This window comes from Balaenoptera physalus (assembly GCF_965194825.1).
Source record: "Balaenoptera physalus genome assembly, chromosome: 4".
NCBI classification, from domain to species: domain Eukaryota; kingdom Metazoa; phylum Chordata; class Mammalia; order Artiodactyla; family Balaenopteridae; genus Balaenoptera; species Balaenoptera physalus.
In genome coordinates this window covers 65,041,978-65,054,812 of record NC_138891.1, presented here as the reverse complement: position 1 = coordinate 65,054,812, position 12,835 = coordinate 65,041,978, and the positions used below count along the sequence as shown (strand labels likewise).

General features: G+C 46.5%; 1 protein-coding gene across 4 annotated transcripts in view; it reads left to right on the top strand.

Annotated features, from left to right (window-relative positions):
* DGKG (diacylglycerol kinase gamma) overlaps positions 1 to 12,835 on the top strand; it is a 165,933-nt gene that overhangs the window by 117,136 nt on the left and 35,962 nt on the right. For all 4 annotated transcript variants that reach the window (XM_082461454.1, XM_082461453.1, XM_082461452.1 and 1 more), the window contains one exon: positions 9,622 to 9,799. In XM_082461454.1, coding sequence (XP_082317580.1) covers positions 9,622 to 9,799 — 178 coding nt within the window. The remainder of the gene's footprint in view (positions 1 to 9,621; positions 9,800 to 12,835) is intronic.

Genomic DNA, 12,835 nt, shown 5'->3' with positions numbered 1-12,835 from the left:
CCAGTTCCTATACAACTTGATGTACAGACTCCTGACTATCCTGACCACTCTTCTCTTGATAGACTCTATTTTTTCCAGTGTCCTCCTTAAAATGAAGAATCAAATCCCTTATATCTAGAAGACTCCAAAAGTAGTCTCATAGGTAACAAAGCACAAAATTCACAGGCCTCAGGTATATGCTCCATAAGCTGGACTGTCTTCTTGATCTTGTCATTTGCATCTTCTGTAGGAAACCTGTAAGTTCATGAAGCCCACCACAAACCTGGATAAACTGGGAAAACAAGGACCTTCCTCAGTTTCACTGACTCAGTGTTTCCTCATCTGTAAAAAGGAGGATACAAATACCAACCTTGCAGGGCTGTAAGGATTAGACATAAAATATATGAAGTGCCTGGTTCATAATAGTTACTCAATAAATTATATCTATTAATATTATCATATAACACATGTGTATTAGTATCTAACTGCCCACAGCAAGACATGAGCTCTGAAAATGCTATAAGACAGCTCCTCTGAATGCAGGGGAAACCACTGCTCTGGAAGATTTAGCTACATGCCAGGCCAAAAAAATTTTTTTTAATGTAGATAATACCAGACGGTCTTTCTAGAAATGCTATCACCACTCATCAACACCACTCAATTTCTTCCCTTTTCTTCCCTCAGGATACACATCAGATTATTGACACTAAAAACATTCTTTCTAGTTCTTCTCTAGGGAAAATAGACAGCACTATTTGCCCTGACTGCTTTTCTTTCACTCCCAATAAATTTCTCTGTTCTGGCTATAGGCCCTGCAGATATGCAGATATCTACTGCCTTCTCAGTGGTATGCTGGGGCCAGCTTGCTTGCTGGCACATCTCTTCCTACCTCTGCTTTCGGTGATGTCACATTTGTAGCTTGAAATTGGCCATAGTGGGAATACTTACACTGTGGAACACCACGATCAGAGCTTCTTTTTTTCCTGGAGATCCTGCTGTTAAGCATTTAGCAGGATATCACTGCCTCTAGCGTTGACCTGCAGGAGGTCCCTTAAGGAAAGGGACTGTGTCCCATTTCCACTCCATCCCCAGGGTCTAGCACAAAGTAGGTTCCCAACATTCTTGATGGATGAATGAGTGCTTTTTGTCTTCTGTCTCTTAATGTTTGTCTCATATACGTCATGCCCCATGTGTCCTATTCTTATCACCAGCTGTTCAGATATAGAGTACCCTTAGCTGTGATCAGAGGACCATTTCTTGCAGACTTGGATTAACCTTCCGTATTTCTCCCTAATCTGGGTATTCAGTCCACTTTATTCGGTCAATATACTCATCCTGGGAAGTTGTGTGAACTCATCTGGAAGGAAAAAAACCTTGTCAGGTTTCTTTAAGGAACACCTTGGTTTTTGTTTGGGGATCTCTGTACACATTCTTCCAATCAAAAAATAGTTATATTGGACTTCTGAAATGGGTAAGACATACCACAACTATGGAAAACACAGAGCCATGTAACATATGGTCCCTCCCCTCTGGGAGCTTAAAATCTCCTGGGGACAGGCAAATATGCATGATCTACGGCAGAATATACATTCCATATATGACAGAAAAACAATGCAATGAAAATTCAGAGAAGGGGAACATCATTTTCTAGCTAGAGCAATTTCCTCTATAGAAAAAGCCTCAGAGAGGAGTTAGCTTTTGAGCTGGAAGGGTAGGATTTTAATACGCATAAAAGAGCTGCATGGCAGTTTAGACAGTGAGCACGGCAGAAACAGAAGCAAGTAGGCCCAACTCTGTGGCCTATATATGTGGCCCTAATTAAGCCCTAACTCTTGCAAGAGACAGCCGTGTGATCTAGAAAGGTCACTTACCACCTCTAGGCCTCATTGTTCTCATTTTGGTAATCAGACATTACCAAACCTAATGTTCCATCTGGCTTTACCATTCTAAGATTCTGTGCTTTGGCCCTCATCCAGCTGCCAAAACTCCTCCTTACAAAATCACTCATGTCCTCTTGGTTGCCACTCTAAATGACCAAAGGTCTAATTCCAGATCTGATGACTCTGATTAGCTATGTGACAATGGACCATTCCTTTCACCTCCTTAACCTCCATTTTTCTCATCTATAAAATGAGGTCATTAGACTGAATGATCTTTCAAGACTCTTCAGGTCTTTGATTCCATGAGAACACAGATGCAGAGATGAGAGATAGAGAGAGATCCTTTTTGGAGAATGGAAAGGAAGAATTCATGGAGAAAATGGCATTTGTAGAAATTTGGAAGAAGAGCACAGAAAGGGTGCTAGGGTGTCCTCAGGTGTATCCTGCCACTGAAGGACTGTAATAATGGGTCCAGACAAGGATCATCATCCGCTGATAAGAACTCTATAATGGAAGAGTCAGGCTGACGACACCTGAACCCACTAACCAACCTGAACATCACCAAAAAATGAAGACCAGTAAACTATGTGCCTCCCGATGAGATGCAATAGGAAATACACTGATAGAGTATTCTTGCCAAAATGTCAACCCTGAATTTGATCAAGCCTCCAGATAGGCTGGGAATATGTTTAAAAAACACCTCAGAGATGCAATCAGCAATATCCAGAATCTGGAAAATGCTACATGGCCTTACTTCTCAAAGTGTGGTCCATCATATATGCAACCTCAGTATCACCAGGGAGGATGTAGAAATGCGGTCTCAGGCCACCTCAGACCTCCCAAATCGGAATCTGCATTTTAATCATCCTGAAGTGATTCGTATGCACGTTAAAGTTTGCTCTGCTGTACAGGACAAAAGACCCATTACCCATTTCCTTCAATAAATATTATACGGCAAGAAAAAAAAAAAGAACAGGGAATTTATAGATCAGAAGAAACCTAAAAGACATATCAACCAAATTTAATCTGTAAACCTTTCAGACAAAACTTTTTTTTTTTTCAAATGAGACTGTTGAGGAAATTTGAACAATTACTGGCTATTTATCAATGTTAAAGAATTATTGTTACTTTTTAAGAGTGATAAACGAATTGAGATAATTCTTTTTTTTAAGAGTCTTATCATTTAGAGATACATACAGAAGTATTTATAGGTGAAATGGTAGAATATCAGAGATTTGCTATAAAATAGTTCAAATGAACTGGGGTAGAGTTGAAATAAGATTAGCTGTGAATTGCTAATTGCTGAAGCTGAGATTTGGGGTACATGGGATTTATTATTTTATCTTCCTACATATTTGAAAATATCCATAATAGAAAGATTTTTAAAAAGAAAGTCCAGGAAGGAGTCACCAAAGATGGGAGAGACAATCAAGACAACGCAGAGGCAGGGAACCCAAGAAAGAAAATTTCAAGCTGAAAGGGGACAAATGCCCCCAGAGGCATCGAAGCCTGGGTTACACCTTATAATCTGGCCTGGAAGAGGTCATTCCAGAGAGCAGACACTGCCCAATGGCAGGAGTATGAAACAAAACAATCTGCGTTCTAAACTGGAGAAAATCAGCGTAATCCGTGGCACCGTGAATCGAGGTTAGAAGACGGGAGAATTTCCTAGTTGCTAAAAACTGAAACAGGTCATCAAATAAATTATGGGATCTCCTTCTCTGAGGACCTTCCTAAATAGGATCGTCCGGGCTGAAATGGAGGCGGCCTCACTCAGATCCGCCGCCTTTTTCAGGTCACCGAGGCCGGCAGGGACGCACCCTGGTCTCGGAAAAGCCCGAGGCCCGGGCAGGGAAGCACCACTGCCCTCTCTCACCTCCTCGGCTCTCTGCCCCTCAGAGAGCACGGAGAACTTGGCGGGTCCTAGTTCTGCCCAGAATTACGGGGATTTTAAGGATCTGAGAGATGGGGGAGGGGGTTGGGGGAATGGCATGAATAAGACTACCCACCGGCCCTCCACCAAACAGACCATCCCTTGGCTTAGAAAGAAACTAGAGCTTTGGGCACTGTCGTCGCAAGTGGGGACGACTGTTGAACTTGCCGACAGCTGCGGCCGGCGCAGCAAGGCCTGGAGCAGGCGGGCGCGGGCGGCTCCCGGCCTGGGCTCCGGCAGATTCCTGAACGGCTTCCAGGCGGGCAGGAACCGGGCTGGTCTGGATGCACCCCACCCCACCCCGCGCCTGCAGCGCTGCTGCCTCGGACCCGGGCGGCCCGCGTCCGGCACCTCGCAGCCCGCGCCCACTCTGAGCACAACTTGGGGCGTGTGCGAGCTTGCTGCCAGCCAGCCGGGGACAACAGCTCTCTGTTTCGACCCATACCCGGCTGTAAATACCTGGGTTCCGCTGCAGCGCAGCCTCGGCTCAGGGGCGAGCCTGCCAGCCCGGTCCTAGGTTAGCGATGGCCGATGGTGCGCACAGGGACCGCCGTCCTCCTTGCGCTCTCCCCAGGAGGCGCCCCCCACCCGGGTCCCAGCAGGGGGAGGGGGCCCCATGACGTCATGGAACTATTGGAGGATTTAGCTCAGGAACCCGCCGGGAGCGGCCCTGGGGCCGGTGTTCCATTTAAGCCTACAGTGTACTTCTCTCGGCTCCACGTTCCCAGATCCAGCAGGGCAACTTTCTACCTTTCCCGAGCCTTAAGCAGCCCTGGGGTTCTGAAAGAAATCAGTGTGTGGTGTCTAGGCCAAGAAGCGTGGAGAATGGGCATACGGGTATGGTCAGTCAAGGCTCCCACTAGCATAAGTTTAATGGCCAAGGGGCCATTAAAATGCTTCCAGCAAGATCTCAGGTAGTGGGAGAATGATTTCAGGCTGAAAAATGCCTCATGGCACAGGTAATATTATTATTAACTGTAATAACAATGCAGACAGTTTGGGAATGCTGCTGTCTTCCAGAGACCAGTCAAACCCTCGAAGTAGATGTTATTTCCCCATCCCCACCCCATCTTACAGATGACAGATTAAAGTTCAAAGAGGTTAAGGAACCAACGCAGGATCGCACAGCTGGCAAGTGACAGAGCCAGGATTTAAACCCATATCTCTTTGTCTCCAAGCCCAGGCATGCTCCTTCCAAGACAAGGCACTGCCTCTCAATTTTCAAATAGGTGCATTCCAAAGGTGGGGGGCAGCAACATCCAACAGTCCCCAGGCTCCCCCCACCTCTTCTACTCGCCCCAGTCCACCTATGACTCAGTGAGATAGTGGGGGAAGGGGACATTCCATCATAAAGCAGAGTGATGACTGTTTGCTCTTCCAGAGAGATGTTAACGGCTTACCAAGTTAATAACTAACACTCCTAGCTTGTTATGACTAGAGATGGAGGGGACAGAGTACACTTAAAACAGCAGTAGGGAAGAAAGGTGACTTTATGGAACACCGTGTGCCAAGGACCGTGCTGTGCTAATGGTTTACTTTTTTTTTTTTTTTTAAACACAAAGCTGGCACAGAGGCAAGATATAATACTGATACCAACATTGACGTGCCAGGCACTGCTCAAAGTACTCTGCAATACAGAGTAGTAGTGGGAGATTTCAATTATTCAAACAACAGCTGGAAGTTTAATTTTGCGACAAGTCTAGCATCAGCAAAAGTCCCAATTTGCTGCACTGACTCTTTCGTCTCCAGAGTACAATCTGGCATCTGGCTTGCCTGGGTTTGCAACCGAGCTCTGCCAGCCTGTAGAGGGGACGTTGTGTAGCCTTAAGCCAGCACCCTAACCCCTCTGAGACCCTGTCACTTGGGGGTAGCAATGGTGCCTCCCTCACGGTGTTCATGTGAGCATCCCAAGAGAGGATGTAAGGGAAGGACCAGCACAATGCACAAGGAAGCTCTTGTCAAATAGCTGCTAGTATTATTATCATTACCTCTAGAAGGGAGGGGGCGTTTTGGCCAACAATGAATAAATTGAGGTCATGCTGGAAGTAACTACAACCAACAGAGAAAGTGACTGAGTGGTCTAGGAGGTGATAAGGGTTCAAGAACTCAATGCTGGGCACAGGGTTGAGCAAAGCTAATTTCAGAGTTTGGAGAAAAGTCTGACCCAGTGAATAAGTCAGAGAATAAGTCTGACTTATTTATAAATCCCTAAATAAGAATATGTGTGTAAAGGGACTTCCCTCGTGGCACAATGGATGTGACTCCTCGCTCCCAATGGAGGGGGCCCAGGTTTGATCCCTGGTCAGGGAACTAGATCCCACATGCATGCCGCAACTAAGAAGCCCACGTGCCACAACTAAGGCACCAGCAAGCCACAACTAAGGAGCCCATGTGCCGCAACTAAGGAGCCAGCCAGCCACAACTAAGGAGCCCACAAGCTGCAACTAAGGAGCCCGCCTGCCGCAACTAAGACCTGGCGCAACAAAATAAATATTCTTTGAAAAAAGAATACGTGTATAAAGGACAAAAGGATGGAAGATATTCCAAAATAAATTCTTAACAGTTCATCAATTCTATCAAGAAGAAAGCAGCAAAGAGCTTAAAAAAAAAAAAAGAATCACCATGACAGCAACAAGGAACTCTGGGTTGAGCCCATGCTTTTGGAGGGTTGTACACATACTCACAGACAGGGTGTGAGCATGCAACCAGGTGTAAACGCACAAGGCACCTCAGACCTGTGAGCCTAGCTTTGGACAAGCTGAAGGCCAAGCAGAATGTTAGACAAAGTTTGAAGCAAAAAGCAACATGGAAAGCATACCTCTTTAGGACTTTGACATTCCGAAAGAGTTTTTTTTATCTTTTCCAGAGAGAGAGTAGCCTTAACCAAAAATGGAAGAACAGATGATAAAGGTGGGTATCAGAGCCCAAAGCTGATCAATAGAGAACTAACTGGCCTTGGAAAACATACACACTTGAATCCAAGTTGCTGGACAAACCTATAGATGGCATTCGGGGACCACTTTGACAAATCCAGAAAACACAGTGGGTTCCATCCAATGAGAGGCAAACAGATAAATGTCCCAGTTATTAGTAAAGAATACATTCTGGGAACCACAGACTGATATACTTCATCCCAACCCCTGGCAAAATTCTGGAATAAAGTATTAACCAAGTACTTGCCCTTTACAGATATTAGTGGCTTAATATGAGTTCTCTTATTCCTTATCTGATAGAGGTTGTAGGGTGGTTATTTAGGAAATGCTATGTGATCTCAGCACAATGTCTTATGTTTTAGTGGAAAGAGCACAGACTTGAAGTCTGAACACCTGGATACTAGTCTAGCTCCACCATTAGTAAGTTGGGTGACCACAGGCAAGATCCTTAACCTCACTGGGCCTCACTGATGAAAGATAGGACATGTTCTCTTGGGTCCCTCTCATCTCTGAGTTCCATGATTCCACACTGTAATGAAAAGTGGGCTGGGTGACAGTCCTGTTCAGAGGATACAGCCCTGATAAGACAGCCACACCCCGAGGGCCATTTAATGCACAATATCTGGTGTGTTAAACTGACCGAGGAGAGGGCTTATTCCCTGTTTTGCCCTTTATATATGTGTATTAATGGACTTAATCTCCAAATGATAAGAGAGCTATTGCATAGGGTCACAGAATGAAGATTTAATATAAACTAGATGGACTGGTGGGGGCTTGGGCTGAAAGTCAGATGAAATTAAATAAGTGCAAAACCCTCTGTCTAAGTTATTTAAAAATACCTACACAAGTTCAGGATGGGGAAGAGTGGGCTGAGAAGTAGATGATGGGATGAGGGCCTGAGTGCCTGAGATGACCACCCACTCAAGCTGAAGTGATTCAGTCATCATGTAGCTGCTCATAAAAGAACTAGTGCAAGCTTGATCATATTTAACACTAAGGATAATGATCGTGGGGGACATGTTGAGCCTCTACATGGGCTCCCCACATTATCTCATTTCTGGGGCGTGACAATATTAGGGGATCCCAGACCCAGGAAGTGCTGGTGCCGTTGCCGCCTGTGCCATCAGATTCTGCCATTGGTGTTCTTTTCAGTGCCAGGACCTTATGGAGTAGGACAGTAACAAACTGTAGTGTGTACAGAACGGGGCAAGTCCCACAGGAGGAGCCAGAGAGTTGACAGTGCTCAACCCAGAGGCACAACTAAATGGTGGTGTGAGAGGGAGGAGAGAGAAAGGAGTGGGTAAGACTGAGGCTCCGACAGCCTGCCATCAATCTGTGTACTTCCATTTGTAAGTTGTGTGACTTTGGGCAAGTTACTTAACTGCCTCTGTGCCTCAGTTTCCCCAAAAGTACAGTGAGGGTAATCCTAGTAACTAATTTATAAGATTATCATGAAGGTAATAAATGAGATGTGTATAAAAGCCCATCTGGCAAATGGCAATGTTTAATGCATATGCATGATGATGCTGGTGATGATTTATGCACATCATCGTGTACCCAGTGGGCACTTCCCTGGAGGAGAAGGAGGTTCATTCTGTCTGACTTCAGAAGGGAGAATAAGACCAATGGGTGGAAGCAGGAAGGGAGAGAATCAGGTTCAACATTAAAAGACCTCTCAAATAATCAGACCTTCCTAATAAAGAAAGGAATTCCCAGTCACCAAAGAAGCTCACTCTCTACCATTTTGTAGCTGGGGAGACAAGTCATGGGGATGATAAGATACGATAAATTGAGAGCTGCAAAGAAATCAGGAAGTATGCCAAAATGAATGGCAACAAGCTCTACCTTTCTATTACTCATCTGTTAAGAAATCTCTGGAAGTTTGGATTTGTTGGTAACCTCAAAGATAGTGGATTTTTGTTGCATGCTTTTGATTTTTTTTCCTGCCTCACAATAAGCAAGATAAAGAGCTTGGGCTTTGTAGTCAGATTCCCCAACTTTGAATCCCTGCTCTGTTATTTATCAACTGTGCAATCTTGGATAACTTAGCTTACCTCTCTGGGTAATGTTTTCCTCTGTAAATGAAGTAAACTACCTCCAATCCTGAGGAATGAGGATCAGAGCTAATATCTTTTTTGCTGCATTGGTAAGCATTATGCCAAAGTAGGCTGACTTTATAGATATGTGAGACAGGCAGATTGGAGCCTACTGGCCTTTTGTACCTGGCGGTGATGTGGGTGGTAGAGACTGGATAAAGAGACTCTGCTACATCAGCAAGCACATATGCCAAAATTGCACTTACGATACAGATACAGGAGACAGGAAAATTCTGAAAGCCATCCAAATCTTAAAGTCTTATACTTCTCACAAGAGGGGTAAAATAAGAAGGGGTAAAATGAAACTTTTCTGTCATTTGTTGAGAATATGCTGTGTTAGGTTCTGGACTCAGTGCTCCACCAGATCTTCACAATGGTTAGGGAGGGGCAGGATTGATGATAATGAGGTTGGACTGGAGAACAGTTTGCAGTTGTCTTCTGAACCATTCCTAAAGCCCTTCGAGATCTATAGACGGTTCCTGAAGCTTTGTGCTGTCTCCCCAGAGCTGACCAGGACTGGACCTCCCTCATCCCACTGCAGTGGCCAAACCATTAGGCCAGAGCAACGTTGCCCAAGATTCAGCTTCTGACAGAGGCTGGCTGGTGGCTGATGGCCTTTCACATTCTCCATGAGAGCCCGCACCACACACGCGCACACACACACACACACACACACACACACACACACACACACACACACACACACACACACACACACACACACACACACACACATATGCCACCTTGGGTTGGGATATACTGAGGACACTAACGGATGAAATTTTCTCTCTGCCCCTCAGTGTGACGGAGTTGGGGTGGACCTGAGCAGCATCTTCCTTGAAGGCATTGCTATTCTCAACATTCCCAGCATGTACGGTGGCACCAATCTCTGGGGAGAAACCAAGAAGAACCGGGCTGTGATCCGGGAAAGCAGGAAGGTCGTCACTGACCCCAAGGAACTGAAATTCTGCGTTCAAGGTAAGCCAAGCATGAGGAAAATTGCTCTAGGTCAGTGGGAGGGATGTTCAGGCGGGTCTGGCAGCAAACTGTATTAGGGTCTACAGCAGGCTCTAGAAGCTTCTACAGCCTTACAAGGACTCGGAGATACACTGACTCGTCATCCCTGATGCTGCAATGTTTAATAACCTAATTGAGAAGAGAAAAGTTACAATAAGGGAGCCCTAAATGACAGTCAGTAGTCAAACTGTGGGACTCCATGAGGTTAGGAGTCAAAGGCTGTTTGTGTCAAGGTTACCAGTGTCCTTCAGTAGCTAAATCCAATAGTCAGTTCTCAGTCTTGACCTTGCTCCATCTGTCAGCAGCATCTGACCCAACTGATCACTCCGTCTTCCTGGAAACACTGTCCACTCGGCTTCTAGGACTCCACACCTTCCTGGTTTCCCACTGGTCACTCCTTCTTCCTGGAAACACTGTCCACTCGGCTTCTAGGACTCCACACCTTCCTGGTTCCCACTGGTCACTCCTTCTTCCTGGAAACACTGTCCACTCGGCTTCTAGGACTCCACACCTTCCTGGTTTCCCACTGGTCACTCCGTCTTCCTGGAAACACTGTCCACTCGGCTTCTAGGACTCCACACCTTCCTGGTTTCCCACTGGTCACTCCTTCTTCCTGGAAACACTGTCCACTCGGCTTCTAGGACTCCACACCTTCCTGGTTCCCACTGGTCACTCCCTTCTTCCTGGAAACACTGTCCACTCGGCTTCTAGGACTCCACACCTTCCTGGTTTCCCACTGGTCACTCCGTCTTCCTGGAAACACTGTCCACTCGGCTTCTAGGACTCCACACCTTCCTGGTTTCCCACTGGTCACTCCGTCTTCCTGGAAACACTGTCCACTCAGCTTCTAGGACTCCACACCTTCCTGGTTCCCACTGGTCACTCCTTCTTAGTCTCTTTTGCTGACTCCTCATCTTCTCTCTAACCTCTTTATGCGGGAGGGTCCCCAGCCCTCTTCTCTTTTCTGTCTGTACTCACTTCTTTGATGATCTCATCGAGTAGTGAGACTTTATTTAAATACCACGTGAGTGCCAGTGACTCAGCAAGTCCAAAACTGATCTCTGACGTCCCTCCCCCAAACCTTCTCCACCCACAGCCTTCTCCATCTCAGTTGACGATAACTCGAACCTGCCCGCTGCTTAAGCCAAAACACTTGGCACCATCCTCGATTCCCTTTTATCTCATATCTCATACCCAACCCATCCAAAAATCTGTTAGCTCCACTCTTTAAAAATATCTAAGATTCCTACCACGTTGGTCTGAGCCACCATCCCTTGTCCCCTGGATTCCTGCACACCTTCCCAACTGGATTCCCTGCTTCTTCCCCCACCCTCTACAGTCTCTTCTCACCACTGCATCAGAATGCCCCTGGGAAAATATGTCTGTCCGTGCCACTCTCCTGCTCAGAATCCTGCAGTGGCTCAGATTAAAAGCTAAAGCTCTTCATGTGGCCTAGAGAGTCCTAGATGGTTTGGCCTCTCGTCACCTCCAGACTTCATCTTCTTTTACTGCCCCCTCACTCCCTCTGCCTCTGCCACCCTGCCATGAGCCGACTCTTCTTCCTGCCTGGAACAACTGGGTAGTGTGCCTTAGAGGCCATCAACTACCCACCAGGATACAGGACACAGCTTTCTGAGAGTGCCCTTAAAACTACCTTCAGCCCTACCCCTTACCAGCCACTGCCACCAGCGAACCAGACGGGCCTCAATCAAAGTTCCTGGCAGCTCTGCCTCTTCTGTGGATTGGATGAGCAGGCCTCGCTGATCCGCAGGGATTCTCCGTGGCCTGGTGAGCCAGGGTCGGGGTGTGGGGAGAAGCCGTATGTGAGGGCTTTGGCAAAGACCCCACCTGAGGAGGCAGGAGAATGGATTCAAATCCAAGTGCTGGCACTGACCTACTTTTTGGGATGTGGGTTTTCTTTGCCATAAAACCAGCATCTGGTATAAAAGTTTTGATGACTGAATGGATGGGACTGACCAGACCGTTGATTTTTAAACCAGACCTGCCTATCGAAAATGAAGTCCTGGGCCCCAGCCCAGAGCTCCGTAATCAATCTCTAGGTTGGTTCCTGGGAATCTAAATTTGTAATGAGCTCCCCAGACGATCTGATGGGCTGCGGGGTTTGAGAACCACTGACACAGACAAGTGTCCAGGAATCTGGGTCTGGGTTCTTTGATGTCCTAGGCGGTTAGTCCTAAGGCTGGATGTGATCCCACCAGTAGAAGGAGACAAAACTTGGCCAACCATTGAGGGAGTGGTTACTGGCTTATTCCAGACCTACCTATTAAACAGTCAGATTGTCGTATTCTGATGCAAGGTCATCAAGAGGGGTAATCTCCACACCTGTGTCCTTTAAGAGAAGACTTGGGAATTTTTTTTTTCTCTGCTTCCCTCTTAAGTCCCCTTTATTTCAGAGTAAACTTTTCAATTTGTATAAATTATTAAACTGAATAATGTGTTCCTCCTTCCTCCCTTGGCAGGGGAAGTTGTGGGTGCCAGCAGAGGGTGGGGGAGGCATTGGAAGTTGTAGAAAGTTCCTGCAAACTTTCCCACCCTGGTGTTCCCACCCCAGCCGCCACTCTGGCATCCAGGCAGAGCAGAATCAAGGCAGAATCCCCTTCCCCTCAGGCAGGGGCTGGGGGACACTCTTGCTGAGGACGGGCTCTGGTTGGGGCTCAAGGACGATGGTCATCTTCCCTTGTATGTCTTACCGTGTATCTTCCCCTTCTTCAAGCAAGAGTAATGTGTCTGCTGATCGCTCATGACCATCTTGTACAGAAACTCTCTTCCCCAAATCCCCCTTTCCCACCCCAAGAATATGCTTTCAGAGCTAAAAATGCAGCTACTTCCTGTTCTTTAGATGAGGACGGGAGCTGATCAGAGCAGAGGCCGAGGAGGAAGTCTTGGCTTCTGGGCTTTGCAGAGAACGAACCTACAGTGCAAGCTCTTTCTTAAAGGGCCATGATCTCCTTTAAGATGAGATGTTAATGAGGAAAC